The 27,436-nt window shown below is 35.9% G+C and overlaps 5 protein-coding genes across 8 annotated transcripts; 4 read left to right on the forward strand and 1 right to left on the reverse strand.

Moving 5' to 3' along the window:
- The first annotated feature begins 3,810 nt into the window (after positions 1-3,810).
- On the forward strand, positions 3,811-5,331 carry LOC145564987 (uncharacterized). The gene is made up of 2 exons (XM_081625121.1): positions 3,811-4,424; positions 4,500-5,331. The coding sequence occupies exons 1-2, from the start codon at positions 3,811-3,813 to the stop codon at positions 5,329-5,331; spliced, it is 1,446 nt and encodes a 481-aa protein (XP_081481247.1).
- Positions 5,332-7,073: 1,742 nt separating this feature from the next.
- Positions 7,074-7,568, forward strand: LOC145564989 (uncharacterized). Its single transcript, XM_081625122.1, has one exon. The coding sequence runs from the start codon at positions 7,074-7,076 to the stop codon at positions 7,566-7,568; it is 495 nt and encodes a 164-aa protein (XP_081481248.1).
- A 6,807-nt stretch (positions 7,569-14,375) lies between these two features.
- Positions 14,376-16,338, forward strand: LOC145564990 (protein FAR1-RELATED SEQUENCE 5-like). The gene is made up of 2 exons (XM_081625123.1): positions 14,376-15,002; positions 15,139-16,338. The coding sequence occupies exons 1-2, from the start codon at positions 14,445-14,447 to the stop codon at positions 16,336-16,338; spliced, it is 1,758 nt and encodes a 585-aa protein (XP_081481249.1). The 5' UTR covers positions 14,376-14,444.
- Positions 16,339-17,543: 1,205 nt separating this feature from the next.
- On the reverse strand, positions 17,544-20,053 carry LOC145564991 (uncharacterized). Its single transcript, XM_081625124.1, has 4 exons — positions 18,810-20,053; positions 18,161-18,298; positions 17,850-18,038; positions 17,544-17,762 (listed from the first exon to the last, which is right to left on the reverse strand). The coding sequence occupies exons 1-4, from the start codon at positions 18,975-18,977 to the stop codon at positions 17,544-17,546; spliced, it is 714 nt and encodes a 237-aa protein (XP_081481250.1). The 5' UTR covers positions 18,978-20,053.
- A 2,005-nt stretch (positions 20,054-22,058) lies between these two features.
- Positions 22,059-25,495, forward strand: LOC145563752 (putative lipid phosphate phosphatase 3, chloroplastic). Of its 4 annotated transcripts, none has more exons than XM_081624177.1 (9): positions 22,059-22,285; positions 22,935-23,035; positions 23,670-23,897; positions 24,019-24,106; positions 24,196-24,305; positions 24,392-24,482; positions 24,680-24,868; positions 24,979-25,038; positions 25,209-25,495. In XM_081624177.1, the coding sequence occupies exons 2-9, from the start codon at positions 22,985-22,987 to the stop codon at positions 25,331-25,333; spliced, it is 942 nt and encodes a 313-aa protein (XP_081480303.1). In that variant the 5' UTR covers positions 22,059-22,285; positions 22,935-22,984; the 3' UTR covers positions 25,334-25,495. The 4 variants fall into 4 exon arrangements, with proteins under 4 accessions (XP_081480303.1, XP_081480304.1, XP_081480305.1 ...); XM_081624178.1 differs by having other exon boundaries at positions 22,954-23,035; XM_081624179.1 differs by lacking the exon at positions 22,935-23,035.
- The last annotated feature ends 1,941 nt before the right edge of the window (positions 25,496-27,436 follow it).

Consider the following 27,436-nt stretch of genomic DNA (forward strand, 5'->3'; position numbering starts at 1 on the left):
GGTACTAACGATCTTTGGGCTAGTAAAATAGCCCAAAGCCCAATTGGACGGATCCTATAAGGTCACACAAAGGGTCTAGATCGGGCACGAGAGGACAAGGCCCATGATGGGCCTCATCCTTTAGTATGGCCGGCCACATGGAGTGGATTGAAGGGTTTTGGGCTTCCTAACCCTAGTCTAATTATAATGGGATTATAAATAGACTAGGTGCCTAGGGTTTGCAAGTAGTATGCAATTATCTGATCAGTGTGATCAAACCCTAATTAGAAAACACGAGACCAACCCCTCTCATACTCCTCTCTATCTCACGGCTCTCTCCTCCTCCCTTGGCGCCAGTGTGGTGGTTCGTGGTGGTGGTAGATCGTGGTGGTCGGTTAATCCAATAAAGGTGGTGATCGCGGTTTTCCTCAATCACTCGACCAATCTAGTATTGGCGGACGCCTCGTTCGAAGCTCGTGGACTAAGTAGAGGAGCAACGCTTGGGCCTCTATTCTTTCCCTGATTTGTCAATCAAATTGTTACGTGGAATTCACGCTTCAAAGGTATGATTATGGGTCTTGTGTGTTATGCATGTGGTCTTAGGATTAAGTACTTTTATGAATATGATTCATGATTTTCCGTTGCATAGTACCTATAAACTCCTACAAATTGCACAAAAAAAGTCCCCAAAACGCAGCAAAGCAGCACCCAAAGTGACTAGAAACTTGCACCCAAAACAGCACCCAAACTGAGCGGAAAAGCACACCAAAAACGTACCAGAAACAGCAGGAAATAAACGATATAATTGCCAGAAATTTCAACAGAAACACGCTTGAAAACTTACCTTAAACACGCCAGAAAATGCACTAGAAACAGACAAAAAACTGCACCCAAGAGCTGCCGAAGCTGCACCAGAAACTTTCGCAAAACATAACCAAAAACACACACAGAAACAACCTAAAATTCGCCTCAAAATTGACCAGAATTTAGCCTGAAAACCAACCTGAAAACAGCCCACAAATAGCCCCAAAAACCTGCCTAAAAAATGCCCGGAAACAACCCCGGAAACGCTAACTAGAAACGAGCCTAAAATGCTAGCAAATTACTGCCTGAAACACGACTAGAAAAACGCCCAGAAACTGCCAGAAAACAACCTAAAACACGACCAGAAACACGCCCAGAAACTGCTAGAAACACGACCAGAAACATTCCTTAAAACCGACTGCCAACTACACCGAAACAACCCCTAATACCGCCTTTAAAACCAACCTTATAGCCACTTTATTTCCGCCTGAAAGTCCCCTTGAAAACCACCTTAGAACCGCACCCAAAAGCCGCCAGAAACAACCTGAATAGTCGTCAAAAAAAAATGCTCAAAACTTCACCGAAATAAGCCCAGAAACAACCAACGAAACTCATTGTAACTTCGCCGGAAAATGCTTGCTAGACGCCCAGAAATTGACGATCACAAAACCTGACACCTCGCCGGTGATCTTGCCGGAAAAATGACGTGGAAGAACGAAAAATATTATTATTATTATTATTACTTTATATAAATTTTGAAATAGATATATATATATATATATATATATATATATATATATATATATATATATATATATATATATATATATATATATATATATATTTTAACGGACATTTTCATAGTGTTAATTAATTAACTTTTTTTTTCTTAAAGAAATTGATGATGGTCAAAAGTTGGTGGGATAAGTGTAGTGTATTGGTTGTAAGATTAAAGGCATAGTAAATGTAATCCCCCACAATGACACAATCACAATAATCACAATAAGGGCATGTTCTCATTGACTGAACTGAACTGAACTTATTAGAGCTGAACTGAAATGAACTTATTAGAGCTGAATTGAACTGAAATGAATATTTTATAAGAGAAGGAAATTAGGAGGTGAAATGAATTAAACCGAACTTATTAGAGCTGAACTGAACTGATCTGAACTTATTAAAGCCGAAATGAACTGAACTGAAAATAATCGTATGAGAACAGGCCCTAAGTATGGAATACTTGTAACACTTTATTACTTTTCGTTTTAAAATGTTAACAATAATGATATACGGGTAATTTCTCACTTTGTTATACATTGGCTACCTCAAATCAAGAATTTTCAACCATTTTAATAATTGTTCTAAATTTTGAATACGACCTACTTAAACAACCCCATCCAAAAGTTGTATTTTGTATACCTTATGTCCTTAGTCAATGGGTGTACCTGCGGTAGGAAAGCACAAGTGGCATGGCTGGAATCCCATTTTAATATTACAATTTACAAATAAAGTTAAATAATTAATAAAATTTGCATCAAAAAAATAATTAATAAATATAATTAAAAATGCATTATAATCGGCATAATCATGAACAACAATTGACAAGAGCATGTCATTGCGCATTACAAGTACCAACTACTCCGTCCTATAATTACTTTATAAGCAACAAAAAGGTACTCTCATAGTCTCATTCCTTTCTTTTGAATTTTGATATTTCAACATGGTGTGAAATATTTTATTTTATTTTTTTTTTTTTTTTTTTGGGAAAGTGAAATTATGTTTTTAAGAACATAGTTTATTAATTTTTTAAAATAATTATTGTTGGGCCCGTATTGTAATACGACCATTACATTTAGGGCATCAATCCAAGATTAGTAATTTAGCAAGAATAGGCAAAACGGCTTGATTGGAACAAACAAAGAAAGCAGCATCAAGGATATCAATCAAGAAGATACTTGCCAAAGATACACCTACAGAACAGGGAAGAAGACAAAACAAGAAGATCTTCCTCATTTTGAATATATTCTGAAGATATTTGTAAACCCTAGAGATCCCTAGGTATAAATAAGTGTAATTAGACATTTTCAGCATTCATGTACGCACATATACTCTAAATATAATAGAATTACTCTGCATTTACCTACGGAGCTTCATCCCTACTGAAGAAGGAGGCTTGTCCTTACTCAGTATTGTATCTCTAAACTTATTCTCTTTTCACAATCGAATTCATTCTGTTTATTTATTGCTTATCTATTGCTTTGTTATTGCTTTATTATTAATTTGTATGATTTTGGTAGTATGATTGTTATTACCCCTCAAACCTAGCAGATTCTCATATGTCCTTGTTGAGATTTGCCTAAACAATTTGGCGCCTACCGTGGGGCTGATAATCAATTAACCTACCAATTCGCCAAAAAACCAATACAAACACCATGTCTGGGCACCAAGTACCCTTTACCATGGCCGAAATCAATGAGGGAATGAACGCATTCCGTCAAACCTTAGACCAACAAAAGAGCCAGATTGAAACACTGTTGGCCCAAAAGGTTCAAACCGAAGCCAAACTAACCAGTCTCACCAAACAAAATGAAGCCCTCCGTAGCCAAATACAATCAGTCGCTTCTAAAACCATTAATACCAGAAAGAACACTGATAGCCATGCAGCTTGATATGTCAGGTACTTTTCATACCCCTAACGGGGAAAAAGGATCTAACACTAGGGAAACAACCCTAGATCTAGACTCTTTGAATGCAGGAACCCCTAAGCAGAATAACCAAGAAGGATCTGAGGAAGGAAAGATAGAGAAGGTAGTCAAAGAGTACCTCAAAGCAATCGAAGCCAAGATCGCCAAGATCCCTGGAATGCCTAAGCCCATGGAGGAAGAGGCGTCAGATGGCTATATAGAGTCTCCTTTCTCAGAAGAGATCGCCATGGTAGAAGTGCCAAAGAGGTTCAGCACACCCAACATGGCCATGTACGATGGAACAACAGACCCAGATGAGCACGTGTCCCTCTACAAACAGAAGATGATGACAAGCTCAATCCCTAGAGACATCAGAGAGGCTATCATGTGCAAAGACTTTGGAGCCACATTATCAGGTCCAGCTTTAACTTGGTTTATTAATTTAGATAATGGGACAATTCGATCTTTTGCAGGAATGGTAAACCTATTCAAGGTCCAGTTCGCCAGCAGCAGGAAAATAGAGAAGCAATCATCGGATTTATACCGTGTTGTGCAGAGACATGGTGAATCCTTGAGGGATTATCTTAACAGGTTCAACAGGGAAAAGATTGGAATACACAAGTGTGACGCTCCTACAACCATTGAAGCGTTCAGAAGAGGATTGCTAGATCACAGCGAGTTCTACAAGGAATTAACCAAATACCCCTGTACAACCTTTGAAGATGTACAAGCTAAAGCAATGGCCCAAGTCAGATTTGAAGAAGATGCATATGCAAGAAAGACTCCAGAGCTCAGAAAGGATGAAGATCGTCCGTCAAGAAGGAATAACAACTTCCCCAGGAGAGATCATCGATTCAAGCCGTATCAGCGTTCACGCTTTAATGAAGGATCAGTCAATGCTGTCGAAGAAGAGTTTTCTGATTGGAGGGAAGATCCTGAGCTTCCACCCAAGTTGCATGAGTATTGCTTCAATGTCAACCCTGCAGGAGTAATAAGGACCTTAAACAAAATGGGAGATAATGTTCAATGACCCAGAAGGAGTGATAGGCCTAGGGAAAAGAAAGATCCATCCAGATGGTGTGATTTCCACTCAGATATCGGTCACACTACTGATGAATGTGTCGCGCTCAGAAAGGAAGTTGCATACCTGCTAAAGAAGGGCTACCTCAAAGAACTCTTGTCAGATAGATCTAAAGCTTCAGGGAAGGATAGAGAGTCCAAGAAAGGAGGTCCTCCACCCCCACCTCCAATTGTAAAAACCATCTGTTTCATATCAGGAGGGTTAGAAGTATGCGGTCTAACATATTCAGCAGCGAAGCGACATGCAAAAGAAAGCAACAAAGAGCAACCAGATAAGAGGGAAAAATCCAAGATAGACATCCCTATCATGTTTGAAGAGAGCGATGCAGTAGAAGGTCATCATGACGGTCTAGTGATCTCACTCCCGGTTGGAAATTGCATGATCAAGCGAATCCTAGTTGACAATGGAAGCTCTGCAAATATCATCATGCTAGACACCCTGAAGCATATGAACATAGATGAGAAAAATATCGTCAACAAATCAACAATGCTAGTAGGATTCAGCGGGGAAACCAAAAAGACAAGTGGGGAGATTACATTGGCAACGTACGCAAAAGGGATCAACCTACAAGTCAAGTTCTTAGTAATCGACACTCTGTCTTCATACAACATGATTTTGGGAAGACCCTGGATACATGAGATGAAAGCCATCCCTTCTACATACCATCAAGTCATTAAGTTTCCTACTAGGTGGGGAATTCAAGAAATCAGAGGAGATCCTAAAGAAGCCAAAGAATGTTATAAGATAGCACTGAAGGCAACATCTGCAGAAAAGAGTTCAGCATAGCAATCAGAGGGTCAGCTGGGCCAAGAGAAATTGAGCATATCAGAGGAGCAAGAAGCTACAGAAGTCCAGCTGAACCCCATACATCCAGATCAGAAAGTCAGAATAGGATCAGAGCTGAAAGCGGAACTCAGACAACAAATTTACGATTTCCTAGAAGAAGAGAAAGATGTGTTTGCTTGGACCCATGAAGACATGAAAGGCATTTCCCCAGAAGTTATCACCCACAAGTTAAACGTAGATCCAATGCATACACCAGTAAAACAAAAAAGAGGGAAATTCGCGCCAGAAAGGAACAAGATCATCAATGAAGAAATTCAAAACCTACTGAAAACGGGGAAGATCAGAGAGGTAAAGTACCCAGAATGGCTCGCCAACGTGGTGGTAGTAAGAAAGAAGAATGGGAAATGGCGAATCTGCATAGACTTTACAGACATCAACAAAGCTTGCCCAAAAGACCCATTTCCTTTACCGCATATCGATGCCATAGTAGATGCCACAGCAGGACACAAGTTGCTATCCTTTATGGACGCCTACAGTGGTTACAACCAGATCCTCATGCACAAGGATGATCAAGAGAAAACAGCCTTCATTACCAGTCAAGGAATATACTGCTACAAGGTGATGCCTTTTGGTTGAAGAATGCAGGAGCAACGTACCAAAGGTTAGTAAACAAGATGTTTGAAGAACAAATTGGAAACACAATGGAAGTTTACATAGACGATATGGTAGTTAAATCCAAGAAGGCAGAAGACCACGTTAGAGACCTTAGAGAAGCATTCGCCATCCTGAAACAATACGGCATGAAGCTAAATCCCACAAAGTGTACATTTGGAGTACAATAAGGAAAGTTCCTGGGATACATGGTTACACAAAGAGGAATAGAAGCCAGTCCGGAACAAGTCAAAGCCATCCTAGATCTAGAGCAACCAAAATCCAAGAAGGATGTACAGAGCTTAACAGGAAAAATCGCGGCACTGAACAGGTTCATCTCAAAGTCTTCAGAAAAGAACAGAGCTTTCTACGAGGTACTGAAAAAGAACAAGGAGTTCAAGTGGGAACAGGAACACGATGAAGCATTCCAGAAGCTGAAAGAATACCTAGCCAACCCGTTGATTCTCTCCAAGCCCAAAGAAGGAGAGCCACTTCAGCTATACCTTGCAGTATCTGAAGGGACGGTCAGTGCAGTTCTCACAAGAGAGGAAGAAAAGGAACAACTTCCAATTTACTACGTAAGCAAGACCCTGCTCAGTGCGGAAACAAGGTATGCATCACTAGAGAAAATCATTTTAGCTTTGTTCACTGCTTCAGTAAAGTTACGTCCATACTTCGAGAGCCATTCCATACAAGTACGAACCAACTACCCCATCAGAGCTATCATGAGGAAGCCAGAAATGTCAGGAAGGATGGAGAAATGGGCCCTACATCTGAGCAGATACGACATACAGTATGAACCCAGGACGGTAGTCAAGTCTCAAGCCTTGGCAGACTTCGTGGCAGACTTCAGCCCTACCCTTGAAGAAGAAGCGCAGAAGGAAGTACTGGCACTACAGGAACCAAAAGCTGCGTAGAAATGGACACTCCATACAGATGGTGCAGCAAACATACGCGGAGTAGGCTTAGGAGTGGTACTGACATCACCCCAAGGAGACAAGATAGCACAGGCAATAAGGTGTAACTTCAAGGCTACCAATAATGAAGTTGAATACGAAGCACTAATCACAAGGCTAACCGTTGCAAGGGACATGAAGATACAACACCTGGGAGTAATTTCTGATTCTTTACTCATGGTAAACCAAGTCAACGGGCAGTATGCAGCAAAAGACACTAGGATGATTGCTTACCTAGAAGTCACAAAGAAGCTCATCAAAGAGTTCAAGGAGTTCAAGATAGAACAAGTACCCCGAAACCTGAACACCGAAGCAGACGCACTGGCAAATTTGGGGTCAACCATCAATCTAGAAGAATTTGGAGCAATCCCACTAGTACACGTACTTTCACCAGCCATAGAGAAAGAGTCAACCATGAGCGTCTACGAAATTCAAGCAAGCCCTACAAAAGAAGAAGACAATAGTTGGACAACGCCTTTGAAAGAATACCTCTTGGGCAACACGAAACCAACAGGGAAAGTAACACCTCAAGCATTCGCTCAGAAAGCCTCCAAGTATTGCCTGATCAGCAACGTACTCCTCAAGAAATCTGCAGCAGGACCTTTCTTAAGATGCCTGGAAGGAAAATAAGCTCAGCAAGTCTTACAATCCCTGCACAGGGGAGAATGCGGAAATCACTCCGGAGGAAGGAATCTAGCCAACAGAGCACTTAGAATGGGATACTACTGGCCCAGCATGAGGAAGGACGCAGCAGAGTTCGCCAAGAAATGCCTAGCATGCCAAAAACATGCGCCCTTGACACACAAGCCATCAGAAGAATTACACCCAACGTTGACACCTTGGCCATTCATGAAGTGGGGAATGGATATAGTAAAGCTGCCCCCGTCATCAGGACAGAGAGTGTACTTCTTAGCAATGACAGACTACTTCTCCAAATGGATTGAAGCAGAAGCATACAAGGAAATCAAGGATAAGCACGCCATCTCATTTATAAAGAGGAACATTCTAAGCAGGTTCGGGGTACCAGTAGAGATCATTACAGACAATAGGTCCCAATTCATCAGCAACAAAACCACCAAGTTCTGTAAGGAATGGAACATCTCCCTTATCACATCTACACCAAGGTACCCACAGGCAAACGGACAGGCAGAATCAAGCAACAAAGTTCTTATAGGCAACATGAAGAAAAGGCTGGAAGGAGCCAAAGGAAAATGGGCAGATGAGCTACCCAACATACTGTGTTAGACAGAACAACTCCTAAAGGCGCTACAGGTCATACCCCTTTCTCACTGGTGTACGGATGTGAAGCAGTAATCCCAACAGAGGTAGAAGTACCTACAGCAAGGTACGGGCTAATGACAGAAGAAAGAAACCAAGCAGAACTAATTCACAACTTAGACACAGTGGAGGAACTCAGAGAAGACGCACAAATGAGAATGGCAGCATATCAGCAGGAAGTGGCAAGATCCTTCAACAAGAATGTCAGAATCAAAGTCTTCAAGCTAGGAGATTGGGTTCTCGGGAAGGTATACGAAAACACCAGGGAAGTCAATGCAGGAAAGCTAGCACCCAACTGGGAAGGACCCTATGAAATCACTAAGGTAGTAGGTAATGGAGCATACAGACTCAGGAATGCAGAAGGAAAAGACGTGCAGCGAAGCTGGAACGCAGCACATTTAAAACTATATCATTTCCGAAGAAAGGTACGTAGTTATTATTTCAATTTTGTCTTTTAATTTACAAAAAGAAAAACAAAAAAATAGGAAAACAAGCAAAAATACAAAAAAAAAGAAGAAAACAGAAAAACACAAAAAATCTCCAACAGCCAAAATCAGCACGAAAGGTACTCATCTCTCCCTATTCTTTGTCAATTTGATTTATGATCATTACGAGTAGTGACTTTGGCATCGGAGGGCCGTTGGGGAAACCCACGGCCACCCCTCACCTTCTTCTGTTTTGCAAGGAGCACGACTGACATTACTGAGCAAGAATGAAACAAGTCCCTTCACCACAGAACGATGACCAGTCATTCTTGAACAGAACAGACCTACTATCCTTACAAGGCATACAAACACATGTAAGTAGCATCACAACTGTAATACAACTGTAATACAATCGTGATACAACTACAATACAATCACAACACACTATACAGAAACAATATCCACACAGCAAGAAGGACAGAAATACTTAGTTGCATTGCAACAAAATTAAACAAGTTATCCAGCTACAGAAGTGTAGCACAAAAAACAAATTATCCAAACTGCACTGAGGCAGTAAACATAAACACCATTCAAAAGCTTTACATTTTTTTTAAAGGTGACGTAGCACCAGTTAAACTAATTCTCCCCCATGTTGTCAGCAGGGACCACTTCTTCAGCAACAGACTTCATAACTTCTGGAGCATCCTTGACTTCTTCATTATGAGGGGAGTTCACTTCCTCATCAGCAAAGCTTAGCAGCAGTGAGCCAGGAGCAGCAGTCCCTTCAGGAAACGCCTTCTCGAAAGAAGCCTTATCACCATCATAATCCCAAGCCTCATGCTTTCCTTGCTGAAACTCCTCCATCATCTCAAGACGTGCCTTCCCGTAGTAGTACGTAGCAGCATCAATGGCCTCGTTAGCAGCTTCCTTCAGGGTACCCTTCAGCCCATCCCGCTCAGAAATGCAGTCCCGATGCTTAGTCCGTTCAGCCTTCAAAGCCTCAGTAGCAGCCTTGTACTTGTCAGATAGAGCATCACGCTCCTTCTTCATAGCCTCATACACCCGAGTAAATTCTGACACCTTTCCTAAAACACCAAGGCAAGATTGAAGGCTCTGCAAAGCAAAGATGAAGTGTAAGAAGCATAGTTCAATAATGTTGATTTTATTAAAAAAAATTCGGAGTATACTATACCTGGAAAGACTGGACGGCCGCCTCTTGTGAAAGGTCAGCAAAAGTCATCGAGGATTGACGATCCTTGAAAGAAGGAAACAGCAGGGTATCCACATGCGGAGCCAGAGAGTCAAAAGAAAACTCAGCAGCGTCAACATCAATAGGCATCTCCAACTTCCTCTTGAGACTAGCACGAGGCGGAGGTGGAGGAGGGACACCCTTGGGAGCAACCATCTTGATAGGAACAGTTTCAGAAGTCTGGGGGGACGAGCGAGACTTGAGACGACCCAAGATGGAAGACGAACTAAGAAGATCATGAGACCTTAGTGACCTCGATGTATATACAAGGAACATAGAGGAATTCAAAGGTAGCACAACAAGGAACGCAACAAATAATGTATACTGCAAGGATGCTAATTGAATCAAATAGATTAACAATTGTATACAAGTATATTCAGCAAGGATACAACTGATTCAAAAAAAATTAAAAACCCACAAACTAAGTCAATCAAAAGCGAAACAAACTGGCATCAACCACACATCCACAAAATTACTAGTATAGCAAAACATCAAAACGCATAAGAAAGAAAGAAAACAAACCTTGAGACATAGTTGGGGCAACTTTCTGTTCAGAATCAGATTCGTCCAAAGACTTAATTTGAATAACTGCTTCAGGCTGTGTCAACTTGATGAAAGATCTCTCGTCTGCACTCAACTCATACAACTTGTCTATCAAGGATGGAGACTGAGAGCGCTGCTTCAGTTTACTCACTGCAACCAACAAGAAAATAAGCCCAAATCAACAAAGAAGGAGAGAAGGACATAAAAGAATAAGAAAACAAAATACCTTCAGCCTCAACAGTGTCAATCAAAAAATCACAATCATCACCCAACGAGTCAATCCTCACAAAAAAGAACTTGTGATACCACTTCTTGTCAAACGCCTTCTCCAAGTCAATCACCAAAGGACCAACACCATCCTTCAGGCGAAGACCAACTCAACCCTTACCACTGGTCCTAATATTATAAGGGTAACACAAATCCCTCACATCAAGTTCTATACCTAATTTTGCACTCAGCAAATCCAAAATTCTCAACACCCTCCAAGTTTGGGGCAATAATTGACAAGGTGAAACCCTTACTCTAGAAAGAAATTGGCGAACAAGAGCTGAAAAAGGAAAAGTATGCCCAATTACAAAGGGGTACTCAAAGAAACACACCCAACTAGGGGCAGTCCAGTCAGCCCTTTCCCTAGAAGATGGAATTTTCACCACAACCCCATCAGGAAACCGCGCAATAGTAGCGATGTTCTGAACCTCATCCTTCGTAATGGTGGAAGGATAGACATCTTTGGCAGGAAAGACGTTCTGCGCCACCAAGTTTGGCCTTTTCACACCCTCATCCACCCCAGCAAACATCACTCTCACATGATTATCCATCGCAAAAACAAGAGAAAAATACAAAGTGAAAAACAGAGCAAATAGAGAGGAGAGAGAAAGTACCTGATGAAATTGAAATTGGGGCAAAGCAATTGAAGTGATTAGACAAGAGCCTGCACACCCAATAAATACCAAAGACGGAAATAAACCGCCCTTCACAGTTATCGAGGAAGTTGCCTTAAAACCGCCACCACTTTCTATTTTGCTAACCGTTGGAACAATTTCTGAAATTCAAAATATTTTCTAAAGCTTTTCTTTAGGTAATTTTCACTTCCAATACTTGGAAATAAAAATTAGGGGCAATTGTTGGGCCCGTATTGTAACGACCCATTACATTTAGGGCATCAATCCAAGATCAGTAATTTAGCAAGAATAGGCAAAACGGCTTGATTGGAACAAACAAGGAAAGCAGCATCAAGGATATCAATCAAGAAGATACTTGCCAAAGATACACCTACAGAACAGGGAAGAAGATAAAACAAGAAGATCTTCCTCATTTTGAATATATTCTGAAGATATTTGTAAACCCTAGAGATCCCTAGGTATAAATAAGTGTAATTAGACATTTTCAGCATTCATGTACGCACATATACTCTAAATATAATAGAATTACTCTACATTTACCTACGGAGCTTCATCCCTACTGAAGAAGGAGGCTTGTCCTTACTCAGTATTGTATCTCTAAACTTATTCTCTTTTCACAATCGAATTCATTCTGTTTATTTATTGCTTATCTATTGCTTTGTTATTGCTTTATTATTAATTTGTATGCTTTTGGTAGTATGATTGTTATTACCCCTCAAACCTAGCAGATTCTCATATGTCCTTGTTGAGATTTGCCTAAACAATTATATAACGATAAATATCTTAAAATAAAAAAGGTTTCTATTATCACAAAGTCTTATATGTAGCTGGCCACACCGTGTGGCGGGAGTTACTTCGTTAGTGTAATAGGGGATACTTTGGCTGGTGTTAAAGGGGTTACTTCGTCAGTGCTATAGGGTTACTCGATTAGTGTTATAAGGGATACTCAGTTAGTATTATAGGAGCTACTTGCTCAGTTTTATATGAGTTACTTTGTTTTTTTATAAGTGGCCACACACAAGACGGGTTGTTCTATTATTAATTTTTAAATAATTATATAACGATAAATATCTCAAAATAATAAAAAAAAAAATATTATTTGCAATTTTTTTTTTAAATTGCCATTTCTTTCATCTCTCCTCTCTATCTTTTTTCTTTTCTTTTAACACTTACAAACAAATTAGCTCATAGCTATAATTTCTGAGCTTTTATGTTTGATCTATGATGATATTTGTCGATTAGCTCATAGCTTTAATTTCTTTTAAATTTCTTATATGTAAAGCGTGTAGGGATCTTGTATGTCTGGATGTTTTCCTCAAAGCATTATTACTTTGGCGAATAGTGATTTAATAAAAATACCCTAACGCTTTCCTTCAAAAAAAAAAAATAACACACACACACACTCACACACAAATTTTGCATAAGAGTCTAAGCAACCCTCTAAAATAAGAATAAAAAAATAATATATACATATAAATATATATTTTTTTCTTATTATACATTGTACATGTGATTAATGGGAATTATCAATGGAGCAAACATTTTTGACCAAAACCAAAACCAAAACCAAAACAAAGCAAACACTACAATAATGAAAAGTATATGTTTCATAGTTCATACGTACTCCATTATTTAATAGCATGAAGCATAATTTAAATAGTAGTATAAATTTACAAGTAATATACTAGTAGTATATTTTTTTGGACGAGAACAAGTAGTATTAATAATAATAGAACTATTCTTTTAAAAAAAAAATAATAAAATAAAATAAATAAATACTCCGTAATAGACAAAAATTCTTGGGTGGACCTGGTCCACAATAAATTTATTGTGGACCTTATGGTCTCACGTGCCAATTGCCACAAAACCCAGCCCAGCCCTCTGACTTGTTTCCCAAGCTTACTAATATCTCTTCTGCCACAGCCTACTAACTTATTTCCCAAGCCTTATTTTCGACGCCATTAACAACTTTCCCAGAGCTTCAATTTTCATTTCTCTCCTTCTACTTCTACTCAATTCTAGGGTTTATTTTCAGACTAATCAATCAATTTCTTCAAAATTTATGGAGAATTCTTCTATAAAATCAATTGAAATGGATCTAAATCAAAGTATACAGGACACTATAGAAAACTTTGATATCAATGTCATCGATTTCGATCTGAACGAAGCTGTTGAAGATGAAGAGCAAACTATTATTGAAGCTGAGGATGAGAATGAAGTTCATGAGGAAAATCAACCTCTAATGCAATCTCAAGGTATTATACGATATATTTATATGCAATTAATTTTAGAATGTGATAATTTGAATTGCGATTATGCAATTGTTTGTTTGGAAAATTAAATTAGGCGTTTAGGTATTTTATTAATTTGATAATGTGAATTAAGCGATTATGCAATGCGATTATGCAACTGTGAATTATGCGATTAATCAACTGTGAATTATGCGATTATGCGTAATTTATGTTGATTGAAAATTACAGGTTTATAGACATGCAAACTCACTTTTAAGTAACATAGTTGCCTTTAATGATAGTATAGTCATCTATTTTTTTAAAACAAATACATGGTAATTATATGATGCTTGTTAAAGCTTTTCTGACATGCAAAGCCACTTTTAAGTAGCATAGTTGCCTTTAGTGATAGTATAGTGATCTATTTTTTTAAAAAATACCAGGTGCAAGTAATAACGATGAGATTAGTGGTTGGTTAGTAGGAGAAACTCGAGCAACACTTGCGGAAATACATGAATTGTATTGTCAACATGCTGCTGCTGTTGGTTTTAGTGTTAGAAAAGCAAAACAAACAAGCAAAGTTGGAACTAAAGATATCATCACCAAAAAGTTCTTTGTATGTTCTGCAGCCGGACTAAGAAATTCTGGTAAAAAGAAGGAAAAAATTCCAGAAGAACTCTTGACAGAAGAGAGTTCTTCAGTTAAAAAAAAAAACAAGACAAAGTAGGAGAGTTCCAATAACAAGGACAAACTGTAATGCTTTGATAATAGCAAAATTGAATGAGGAGGGGCAATTTGAGATAGTTCAGCATGTGTTGGTGCACAATCATCCACTCACTAGACCACAATGGAATCATTTCCACCGTTCAGAGCGTGCAATGACTGGAATTAAAGGGCAAGCAATTGAGGCCATGCAAGAATCTGGACTAAGACCTATGGAATCCTTTAATTACATGTTAAATGAAGCTGGAGGAGAAGATGCTATTGGTCATACAGTGAAAGACCACATGAATTATTGTTATAAACTGAAAATAAAGGCTATTGAAGGAGGAGATTCTCAAGTAGTTTGTGATAAATTACAAGAAGCTTATTCTGAGGACCCTAACTTCTTTTTCAGAGTAAGGTTGGATACAGAAGGAAGGGTTTGTAACTTGTTTTGGAGGGATTCCATGATGCTTGAAGATTACAAAATATATGGGGATGTCACTGTATTTGACACCACTTATAGGACGAATCGTTACAACCTCATTTGCGCACCCTTTGTAGGAATAAATAACCACTGGAAGAACACTATGTTTGCTTGTTCTTTTATTGGTGATGAGACCACGGATTCATTTGTGTGGCTATTTGAGACCTTCAAAAAGGCAATGGGTGGTAAATGTCCTGTCTCACTGTTTACGGACCAAGATGCAGCCATGGCAAAAGCAATACCAAAGGTAATTTCTATTTTTGAAGGAACTTTTTGAATACCACTACATATAAATATGTTTGTACTGAAATTATATTTAGTTACCTCTATTTTAAATGCAGTAACCATTTTTAAAACTCTAGTAACTGTATAAAAATGTGCAGGTATTTCCAAATACTAGACATAGATTATGTCTATGGCACTTGATTCAAAATGCTGTAACAAGATTTGGAGTTTTGAAGAGTGATGATACATTCAAAGCTGCTTTCATGAAATGTTTGAGTGGTTGTATTAATGAAGCTCAGTTTGAAGTATGTTGGGATTCAATGATGACAAAGTACAAACTGAAAAACAATAGTTGGTTCAAAAGGTTATACTCACTGAAGCACAAGTGGTCAACAGCTCTAAGTAAGGACTTTTTCTCCGCGGGAATCTTGTCATCACAGAGAAGTGAGAGCACAAATCATGCAGTGGGATTCAAAGCAAACAAGAAAACAAGTTTGACAGAATTCTACAACATATTTCAGAACACAGTGAAGACTTGGAGAAGGAATGAGGATTTTTATGAGTTCAATAGCATAAAATCAATTCCTACTTCAAGCTATCCAATGTCTGCCTTACTAAAACATGCTGCTGAGGTTTATACACATACATTATTCAGGGACTTTGAAGAAGAATTCAACCTAGCCATTGGATCACAAACTAAACTGCTATTCATTAATGGAGACAAAATGGTTTACCAAGTGTACCTTGAAGGCAGAGATGGCACAACTCAAGCAGTAACTTATGATCCTGTTAACCAAACAATTCAATGTCCATGCAAGAATTTTGAAGAGTCAGGTTGGTTATGCTTCCATAGCCTTAGAATCTTACACATGCATTCTGTTGAAAAAATCCCAGAGCAATACATATCTATCAGGTGGACTAAAGTGGCTAAGGATAAAGTTTGGGAGAGTATTGAGGCAGAGCAAAGGAAGAAGGGGACATTAAACAACTTCACACCCTGGCGGCTACACATGGTGAGGAAGTATTATAGTTTAATCCTTCAGAGCCACAAGTTTGAAAAAGCAAGGAAAGTGTTAGAAGAAAGCTATGCAAAAGATTCAAGTGCAATTGATGAGATTATTTCTGCTATGAAGTCAACTGACAACCATTCTGAGAACACTACAGGTGTAGAAGAAAATTCAGAAGCAACTTCGTCTAATGTGGTTCAAGTACTAGACCCAGATCGTGCAAAAACTAAAGGAGGCCAATCAAATAAAAGGATTCCAGGAAGCTATGACTACATGAAAAAGGGGAAGAGGAGGAAACATAGAGAATTTGGTGCCAAAACACCAAATTTTAATAATAAGTATATGCTTTGATAGTTTTAAGACACCAAATATTAATATTTTTTATCATAGTAACCTGAATTATTACATGGTTACCTTTTATTTGTAATTTCATTCTTGGAAACTTTATATCTTTTAAATACTTATATAGTTTCTTTTTTTTAAGATATAGTGTCTTTTTTTATGATATAGTGTCTTTTATGATTGACATAGTGTCCTTTGTTATAGTATTATGTCTTTTGATTTGATCTTAATTGTAATTATTGCTTTTCAAAGAAACAAGGAATAAAGCACATGAGTACTGTAATACCTTATACACAAACCTTTTTTCTCTAAACTTGTTGTTAATTGGTAGTTTGTGGTCCTACACAGAAGGCTCCTTTTAGTTGTTAAAGCTGTTTCAATGTTTCCTGTGATCAACATATAACAAATCAAGAAATTGAAATGCTTAAATCTTAAATACTGATTATTATGATATAGTATCTTTTATGATTAACATAGTAACCTTTAATTTTGAGGTATATACTTCTTGGAATAGTAATCTTTTTTTACAATATAGTGATCTTTATTTTAATATAGTAATCTTTATATAATACCCTTATATATATTGTTAGTTTATTACCATTAGTTAACATAGTCCATAATTTTGACTTAGTTACCTTTATATTTAGAATAGTAACCTTATTAATAAAATAGTGACTTTATTTTAACATATAGTGACCTATGATAATTACCATTAATTTAAAACATAGTCCTTATACCTTTGACACTATAAAATATTGAAAAGGAAGTAGCCTTTTATTACCAAACAAAGACCTTGTAAATAATATAGTGGTTTTATTTTAACATATAGTGACCTATGGTAATGAAGTGACATATTAAACCAACTAAAGACCTTATAAATGATATAGTGACTTTATTTTAACATATAGTGATCTATGGTAAATGTGACCTTTTTGAACCAAACAATGACCTTATAAATAATATAGTGACTTTATTTTAACATATAGTGACATAAAATAACAGAGATCTTTAATAATTGAATTAAACAAACAATATACCATTTTCATAATATATTGGCAAAAGCTTGTTTACACAAAATGAATATTTTTCCATTCTTCATTCAATAACCTACACAAAAGTTGAATGAATACTAATTAGCTATACATTCTTCAAAGTACTTTGCTTAGTTTAAAAAATTATGATAACAACTAAGTTTAAAAATCAGTTTCACAATGTTAAGCCTTTCCTTTCTGCTTCTTGTCTACAGTCTGCTTCTTCTTATTCTTCCTCTGCTCAATCTCTTTCTTCCTTCTTTCTTCAACCTCTTTTGAAAGATGCTGCCTATCAGGTTTGAATTCAGCCACCTTACCAATTACATTTGATCTAGCTTCATTCATATCAGATAACAGTAAAGATGCAGCAATTTGAACCCGGAGAATCTTCCTATTTGAAGCCTAAAAAAAATATATAATCGATATAAGATATTGTGATATTAATTAAAAGAAATAAAAGAAATAAGTTAAAAGGAATAGAATCATAACTGTTTTTAAAATTTCACATTTAAACTCATCAGCTCCATTGAATAAAAGCATACTCATCATAGTATAAACACCAGAATCTGAATTATCTTTGCTAGATCTCCAATTCAAAGTAGGAAACTCCAAAGCATAGTCAACCATAGCTCCAGATTGAGTAAGTCTTTGATCAAAGAAGGTACTGATCATATCACACTACCAAAAAATCATATAATCAGATCACAGTCACATTTGTCCAAATCCTAATTACTAAAACTCACTGTAAAAACCTTTAGACAAGAATATAGTAAAAATATGGAAGAGTGAGAAAGTAATACCAAGAGACTAGATAACTTTTTGAAGAAGTTACGACCATTCTCATCATAATTCAGATTATCAATAAACTGAATTTTTCCTTGAGTCAAATTCACCACAAATAAGCAATAATGATTGCCACTTAGACAAGGTAAAAATATCTGCAACAAAGATATCATAATTAGCAAAATTATTTTTCTTCCCTCAAATTCTCTTATTTGAAATTATTTTTCTGTACACAGGTTCTTTGAGTAGTTAAGTGTTACATATAGGAGTTAATACATACCAAAACACACATAATTAAGGTCACAAACCAAGCTTGCAACTGTTTACAAGATCAGCCAAAATCAAATCAATAGCTAAAGGGCGAAGAGTTGGATAAGTGCATTTCTAAAATCGTCCCCTTCTATTCATAGAGAATATATCTGAAAGTCATAAAGTATGCCAGTGATGGCACCCACTGATACTCTTCAATTCAAAACCATTCATTCATTCTGAAAATGTCAAACTAAAAATGGCACCCTTTATCAACTGATAATTAAGGTCACAAAAAATTTATAATGTAGACTTTCTAAGAGTATTTTACAATATGCACTCTCATTTAAATAAAGGTAACTACAACATAAAAAAAAGGAACTATATTATCATAGCATCAAAAAAAGAAAGTATTACCAGCTCCACTTCTGACAAATCAAAATCATGAGCTATTTTCATCCACTCCTCCAATTCTTGATATACATTGTCCACTAGTTGTGAATTGTCATCACTGCAGGCAGCTTCTACTATTGTAACCTTCATAACATTTAAACAAATACAAAAATAAGTGAAAAGTAAACACATGTATAAACATTGAAATAATCAAAAAACTCACACTAATTGAAGAACCAAAGTACAATTTTCGAGGTCCATCCTTAACAAATTTCTGATTTTCATTGAGAAGCAACGCCCAGCAATCCAAAATACTACTGCTCATGATTTCAGAAGGCTCTCCTAATGTGTAAAACTCTTGCCTTTGAATCAAATGATTTTCATGAAAGCATACCAATAGTTCACTGTGTCAAAGAATATAAAATAAGAATTAAAAAAGTGTTTCATAAATAAATAAAAAAATAAAAGAAAAACAATGTAATCAAGTAAAAGCTTACTTACTTAGGAGGCAAACAAGAATCATTGATAATGCAATAGTCAACAATCTCTAAGACTAATGGATCCAATAGCTTCATTTCCTTGTTATTTGACTTCAAAAAGTGTGAAATAACAATAAGCCTTTCATCAGATTTCCAATTTAAAGAAATCGAACACCTGGACCCTCCATTTGTAATAATATTTTCAAAGCCAATCACAGGTAAAGTTCCCCTATTTTCCTCCCTAATTTCCTCCCTCCCTTCATTTGTCTTGTTTTGCTCAAATGCAGAAACTTGATCCAACACCTCGGGCATTTTTGTCACCCAAATAGCAAGTTCAGAGATCTCATCAATCACAGATTGAACTTGAGGATCCAAAAAAAAACGATCATCCTGAGAATCATTAACACCGGTAGCATTTTGAATCTCATTGTGGCGTGAAAGAAGAATCTCCTTTATCTTGTCATTGTAAAAACAAGATATCACATTCATATCTCTTTTCATGAACAAAAATTGTTCATGAACAGGCTGCAAAGAGATTAAAAAAATCATGTATAAATATTGAAATCAAATCCAATAATTCAAAAAAAAAAAAAGGAATAAAAGTCAGAAATTCCTTACATCAATAGCAGATGAATGAATCTCCTGATCTGACATAGAACCTGGTGGGAGATTAAACTGTATTGTACCATCATTACCCTCCCTAACATGTTCAACATTTCCCACACTTCCTGCTGTAGTACATACGGGAGCATCCTGTAAATTCAGCTTACGACTAACAAGATACACATCACAGAGCAAAATCCCTGAACCAAAACTTTTCGACAACTTTTCCTTCTTAATTCTGTCCCTAATCAACTCATCATTCCAATGTTGAATTAAGGGTAAAGAAGTACTTAATTCAACATTCCTAAATCTCAACCTATGAAAGTAAATAATCTCCAACATCAAAATACAACCACAACAGTTTTGAATTTCTCCTTTTTGGTAACTTTTAACACCTTCACACAGTTTTTCAAGAACATATTTACACCAATTCAAATTTTTAATTTGTTCAACATCATCAATTGCCTTAGCAATCCTAAGATCATCAGTTCGGTTAGAAGTAGGAGCCAGAAAAGAGGATACTGCATGCATAACAAAGAGTTGCTTAAACTCATCACCACCTTGATCTAAAGTAGGTATCCTATCCTCTAACAAATTAAGTGGAATTTGGTCATTTTCATCTGCCAACCCAAAATTCAACCTCCAATTATGTTTGAAAACAAAGTCAGGATTACTTTTATTAGCAGATCGAGGTATCTCCTCAACATTATTAGGGTTCAAAGGAAGGCAAAATACGTCATAAACATCATATTCAGTGACCACAAACTCCTTACTATTGTCTATTGAAAACATGCAGCTACCATAGTCAAAACAGTCAATTAGCCACCTATACATACTAGTAGGATTCCTTTTCAATTTCAATGATAACAACCCTCCAAAGCCGATTTCATTCACAGAAAGTTTTTGAGCATCAGTAAAGTTAGACATCAAGTCAACCAATTGCAAAGGCCTACATTTAGTTTTAAATGGTCGCAATCTGCAAAATAGAAATAATAACGCAAAGTCACACAAACATGCACGTTGAATCTAATTTTTTCAGAACACTACAAAGTAAACAAAGTTACTTACATAGGTACATCACCACCAGCTTCAACTGCATTTGTTCTTGTCCTTTGCCTCTTAACACGTACAAGAGCAGTAGCGCGAACGCTAGATTCAGGTTCATCTTCTCGAGTTCTCTTTTGCCGAGATGAAGGTGAACCAGTTGCCTGATGCTCATGAAGCTCTCTGGAAACATCTTGTTCAGGAGCATTCTTTTTCTTTTTAGCTCTAGTTTTCTTCTTCAATCCTTTGACAACATTTGTATACAAAAGAAATCAAAATGTATATTTTAGTAACCTTTAACAATTTTTATAATTATTATATAAAGCACAATTAACAAATCATACATGAAACATATTGCTATCAAAATTACATTCAAACCTCACAAAAAACTAGATCGAGAACAACACATTAACAATAGTTCAATTAAACAAAAACAATAATTAATCAACTCAAATTTACACAAATATTAATCGAGAACAACACATTAACAATTAAATTGAATGAAAAACAGGAAACAATAAAATTGAAAGAAAATAAAAATCGAAAATAGCAAAACCCTAGATCTTCACCACAAAACAAAATTAAAACAAAAATTCATACAAATAGTTGAAATTAGAGAAAAACAACAAATAACCAGTTCAAATTAACACAAATAATCATCGACAACAACACATTATCAATAAAATTGAATCACAAAACAAAAAACAATCAAAATTGAACGAAAATTCATACAAAATTGATCCAAATAATTTCAGTTAAAGAAAACAACAATTAATCAACTAAATATTGCAGTAAAAAAGAAATAAACGAAGATTACCTGAAGGTTGTGGTTCGTCGACTTTTGTAGCAGAAGAACGGAGGCCGCGTTTTCGTTGAAATGTACCACCTCCTCTGGTTCTCGCCATTGATGAGCTCGAGCTGAGGAGAGAGAAAATGAAAGAAGGGAAGAGAGAGAAAATGTCAGAGTAATTGGCAAAATAAAGGAAAGAATTAAATTGGTAATTTGGAGCAATTAATATGTAAGAAAATAGGAAAGGAGAGGCAGAGAGGAGAGTAAACTCAGCCAGCTGAGTAAAGTCACGTGACAACTTTGGTCCACAATAATGTTATTGTGGACCAGGTTCATTTAAGAAAAATTACGTAATAGAATGTCATAACAATTTGACCGTTGTCTATTCAACATTATAATTTTCAACCCAATATCGATGGAAATACACGGAGCAGTTCACAAATAACAACATTAGAGAAATCCTAGGCCAGAGTAATACGCGCTATTTCTATCTTTCACCATTTTCAGGCTTTCTCTCTCCTCTTTCCACTCAATTAACCAACTCTATTCTCCATTATCACTCATCATCTACATTCATCCAACAGGTTTTCTTCTTCGTTTTTCTCATATTTTCTTTTCTTTTGTAATTTATCTATCATTATTTCTTAATTTCGATGGCAAACGATGAACCTTTGAATCTGTTATTTATAGAAGTCAATGATTTCAATTATTTGATTTTTTTTTTTTTTTTTTTTTTTTTGTCAATCTAGTAGACTTAAATGATAGATTTTAGTTTTTTTTCCGTCTCCTAATTTAGTTGTCACATTATTATTTCAAATTAGATTGTGAAGACTATTAATTTCGGATTGGAGTAAATCTTTATAAAGTGTTAACTTTGGTTGCCTGCATTGTTGAAGACCCATAAAAATAAGGGACTTTTGGTTTGATGATTCACAATATAAAAGTTTGACAATTTTTTTTTGCTAATATATGAAAGTTTAATGTACTTTTTAAATTAAGGTACAGTTTATGTGATGTCATCTAGGCCCGATTTCTTGGGGTTTTTTCTGTTTGTCATTTTACTGGCTTGTTTTGATGTTCATTGGGTATTGCTTACCTTTTTGTTCAAACTAGATTTCAAATTTTCTGCTCTTATTATTGGATATTGCTTACAAGATTGTCATTTTATTAATCCATCCGTCACACTAAAATTCATCGTCTATCAAAATTGAATGTCCCATTGCGCAAATTAAGAGGTGTGAACCAATCTCAGTGGGACGGAAGGAGTACGTAATTATGGGAAGATGATAGGGATGACTATAATTGGAGCATTGGAGAGGAATAGACACTCTTGGGTATGTATAAAAATTATAATTAACTCCTCGCCGTCATTGATCGGTTGCCTTATACTTCGAGGGGATCGTAAATTATAGAATGTTCAAATTGTGTTGGTAATGTGAAATGTAGTTATCATATTTTTCTTTGCTTTATGGTAATGTCATAGAAAGAATTCATGCTTGACTTCAAATTTTTGTAGGAATTTAGTTTCTAAAAAGATTGTTGATAATTAATAAATTTCGCTACATTTATCAATTATGTGCAGAATGGTGATCAATTTAGGGCCAGATCAATTTTTTTAATATATTATAGTCAAAAGTATCATTAAAGGAAATCACATTTTCAAGAAAAAGTTAAAAGTACTAACTTGCAAAATGTGTAATGTAAAAGCTACTTTAAGATGTAATTGCTCTATGATAGATCTGCAAGGTACTTAATTCATTGAAAACATATAAGTTCTTCCTTGAAAAGGTGATTACCTATGCTGTAACAAAGCTTTAGTGCTCGAAATTCTGTTAGTGGCTTGTTGATGCTACTTTCTAACAGAAATTGAAATGGCAAATTAGGTTAAAATTCATGTATGCTTATCTGACTAAGAAGATGAATTCTGTCAGCCATTGTGGGTTATAACATGGCTGTTGTATTGTTCAGGAGGGGAGAATGACAATCGGTGAACAGGTTCGAGCATACTCGATTAAATCTCATGGTGCCACAATAGCAAGAACACACCTCCATGATTGGTTAATACTGATACTTTTGGTGGTCATTGAAATCATTTTGAATGTCATAAGTCCATTTTATCGCTTTGTTGGAAAGGATATGATGACAGATCTTAAGTATCCTTTGAAGTCAAATACAGTTCCAGTATGGGCAGTTCCTGTAAGTCTCTATATAATTGTTAAAAACTCTGTTATATATTGCTATATTGCATCATGTTAGCCAAGAAACATGCAACAAAACCATAAGGTTGTTCAGGTCTAATGCTGCATGTGTTTGGCAGATATATGCGGTTTTGCTGCCTATAATTATTTTCAACATCCGCTACTTTAGGAGAAGAGATGTCCATGATTTACATCATGCTGTTCTAGGTATAGTCATGATATTTTATGCTCCTTTCTATTTTCTTGTTAAAGAAAATTATGGAGGCTCAACTTACAATTTCTCCTACAATATGCAGGCCTGTTGTATTCAGTACTCATTACTGGCGTCATTACAGATGCTATTAAAGATGGAGTTGGCCGACCTAGACCTGACTTCTTTTGGCGCTGCTTTCCTGATGGCCAGGATGTATGATTCATTGTGAAATTCTGAAAAAATAAGTCTCAGTTGTGCAATTGAACTCTGATTAGCGGTGTGCTGTCCTTTTACTGCAGTTATATGATCTCCTTGGTGATGTAAAATGCAATGGTGATCCTGCTGTGATAAAGGAGGGGCACAAGAGTTTTCCTAGTGGTCACACCTCATGTAAGCAACTCTGATCCTGAGCACACTATATTCAAATCTTGGGCAGTACTGAGTATTCAGATTAAAAATGATACTTATTTGTCAATTACTTTTCGTAACCTGGCTGATACTGCTACAACCAATTTTTATCTTAATTTTTGGTTTGTTTTGTTATACCTTTCTGTATCTTAAAAGGTATTTGTTGGAACTCGATACAGGGTCTTTTGCAGGACTTGGATTTCTATCGTTGTATTTGTCAGGAAAAATCCAAGTATTTGATCGAAGGGGGCATGCAGGAAAATTGTGTGTTGTGTTCCTCCCTCTACTTATGGCAGCCCTTGTAGGTGTATCTCGAGTTGATGATTACTGGCACCATTGGCAAGATGTCTTTGCAGGAGCTATATTAGGTTCGTTAATGTTACAGTTATATACAAAGTAGTATATTTGAGGGTACTCATGAGAGACTTTACCTTTCTGTTCTGTTAACGTCAAATTCAATTTTTTACCTTCTTTGCAGGCCTTTTCATTTCTTTCGTTTGCTATCTCCAGTTCTTCCCTTCACCACATAGCACCAAGGGTAACGTCGCTTTTGAATACTTTGGCTGACTTGCTATGCATCCTATTGAAATATTCTTTAAAAACATAATCACCATCACTTACCACATCAAGTACCATTATGCTGTCTGTTTACTATATTTTAGTTGTGATTAAACTTTTGAGCTGACTCTGTGGATTTGTTGACACTAGGTTGGGGACCTTATTCATACTTTAGAGCAGTTGATGAAGAGAGTCAAGCAAGCAGTCCTACTACAAACGGGATGAATTTGGCATTGGTACATCAGCGACAAGATCACGAAATCGCTATTGGATGATGTTTTTTCTTTTTTGCTGTCAAATGATTTATACCTTTTACTTGTAAATTCTCCCTCCTATATTCTTTGTAATCTCTCTTATATTGCATAGATATTACTCTTGACATTTGTAGAATGTTATAACTTCTTTAAGGGATATCGTTTGACCATAGAAATTCATAATCTACATACTACTGAATACTAGCTTGCCTTCTTGCAGTACCCTCGATCTAGATTCTGGAACCAGGTGTTGCAATTGTCATAATTAAGGATATGAAACGAGTTTTAATTATAAACTAGTTTTAGGCCCGGACGATGCCCCGGGTCATTTTTTGTATATAATAAATTAAAGTAAAATATATTGGTGGTTTTATAATTTAAAAAAATCATTTTTAAAAAAATATTATTGAATTTTTCAAAATTCATTATGAAATATGCAATAACCTAACTTTTATACTACATATTAGTCTGTTTTATTTGTTACCGGAATCTTTATCTACCATTATAAAAGTCTTCAAAGTAAACACATGTTGTGGCTTTAAAATTGCTATATATTTTTGTTTTACATATTTTAAATACGTAGTACATATAACCTATATAAATTATGGATGAGTAAACGTAAGAATGAGATTATATTGAAATCAAGTTGCTATTAATATATACTTCCTCTGTTCTTTTTTACTTGACCTGTTTCTTTTATCACGCTTGCCAATGCAAAACTTTAACGATCAATAATTTTAATTCTCCATAAGTAAAAATTACAAAAGTTATATATAATGATAGTACTTATTGAGACGAATTCAAAAAGATCTCACGTGAATATGTTTTTCCTTACATACTATTCACAAAATGCGGTCAAAGGAGGGGTGGTGAATAGTGTAAAAGTCAAAGCGGGTCAAGTAAAAAAGAACGGAGGAAGTATATAAGTTTAATTAAAAATTTAGAATATATGAACATAAATTTTTTGTGAGGAAACATTGATGATCGATTTTAATATGATATGAGTCATCGAGTCAGATGACCCACATCATTTGTCAAGTCATGACGACACGTGGCAAGAATCATGACATGTGGTATGATTACAATTCTTGCCATGGGTTTTAATATATATAAATATAAATTCTACAATGTCTTTCAGCCATTTCAATCCTTTCGTACCGTCATATCGCTCATTTTAAGCATTGTTACATTGGAAAATCTTAATGGGAAAAACATGTTGGAGTATGCTCACTTTATCATTGCTAAAATATCCGAGTTTAGTTTGCTTAAATAGAACTACGGAAAATATTGTCCCAATCTCCCACATAATGTGTCTTGTGTGCGACTTGGCACACCATGTGACTATTTGTAAAAGAACAAAATAACTCATATTAACATTGATCGAGTAACCTTTGTAATACTTACCGAATAACCCCTACAGTATTGACGAAGTAACTCGTGTAACACTGAACGAGTAACTCTTATAACACTGAACGAGTAACTCTTATAACACTAACGAGTAACCCCAATAATGGCTGGCCAAATATAAGAATTTGTGTCCAAATAATCAATACATAAAGCCTTGCTCACTTTATATATCTCAACCTTGGTCAATCGAAAACCATTAAAACTCAATTTAGTAGATGATTTGATAGTGCTACTAGTTAAATTTAATTACTATTGACTATATTAGAAAATGTAGCAATTTTTTTTTTTCTGAAAGAGATTATACTTCATCCATTTTATTAAGTGTCCTATTTTAACTTTAACACTATTTACATACATTCTTTTAACCAATATTTACATGCATCCCCTTTGACCAATAATTCAAATTTTTTCTACAAACTCCACCACCATAATAGTATAATACCCGTATTTTGGTAACCTTGTATAGAAAACTTAACGCATACTAGAAATTAGGTGGTGAGATTCCATTATTTCTTAATCTTGGATTGTTTAGCTCCACTAAAATAAGATGGGATTTTGTCCTGCATTCTCACACATTTGACACCAGGTGAAGTTGTGAGAATGACAACATTATCAAAAAAAAAAAAAAAGTTGGAAAATATTTGGTTAGTGTCACCAAATCTTGACCTGGAGTTTTGTTTTATATCATATAAAAAAGATTTCGTCATGAAATGAGTT

The sequence above is a fragment of the Chenopodium album genome, chromosome 10, assembly GCF_948465745.1.
Source record: "Chenopodium album chromosome 10, dcCheAlbu1.1, whole genome shotgun sequence".
Taxonomy (NCBI): domain Eukaryota; kingdom Viridiplantae; phylum Streptophyta; class Magnoliopsida; order Caryophyllales; family Amaranthaceae; genus Chenopodium; species Chenopodium album.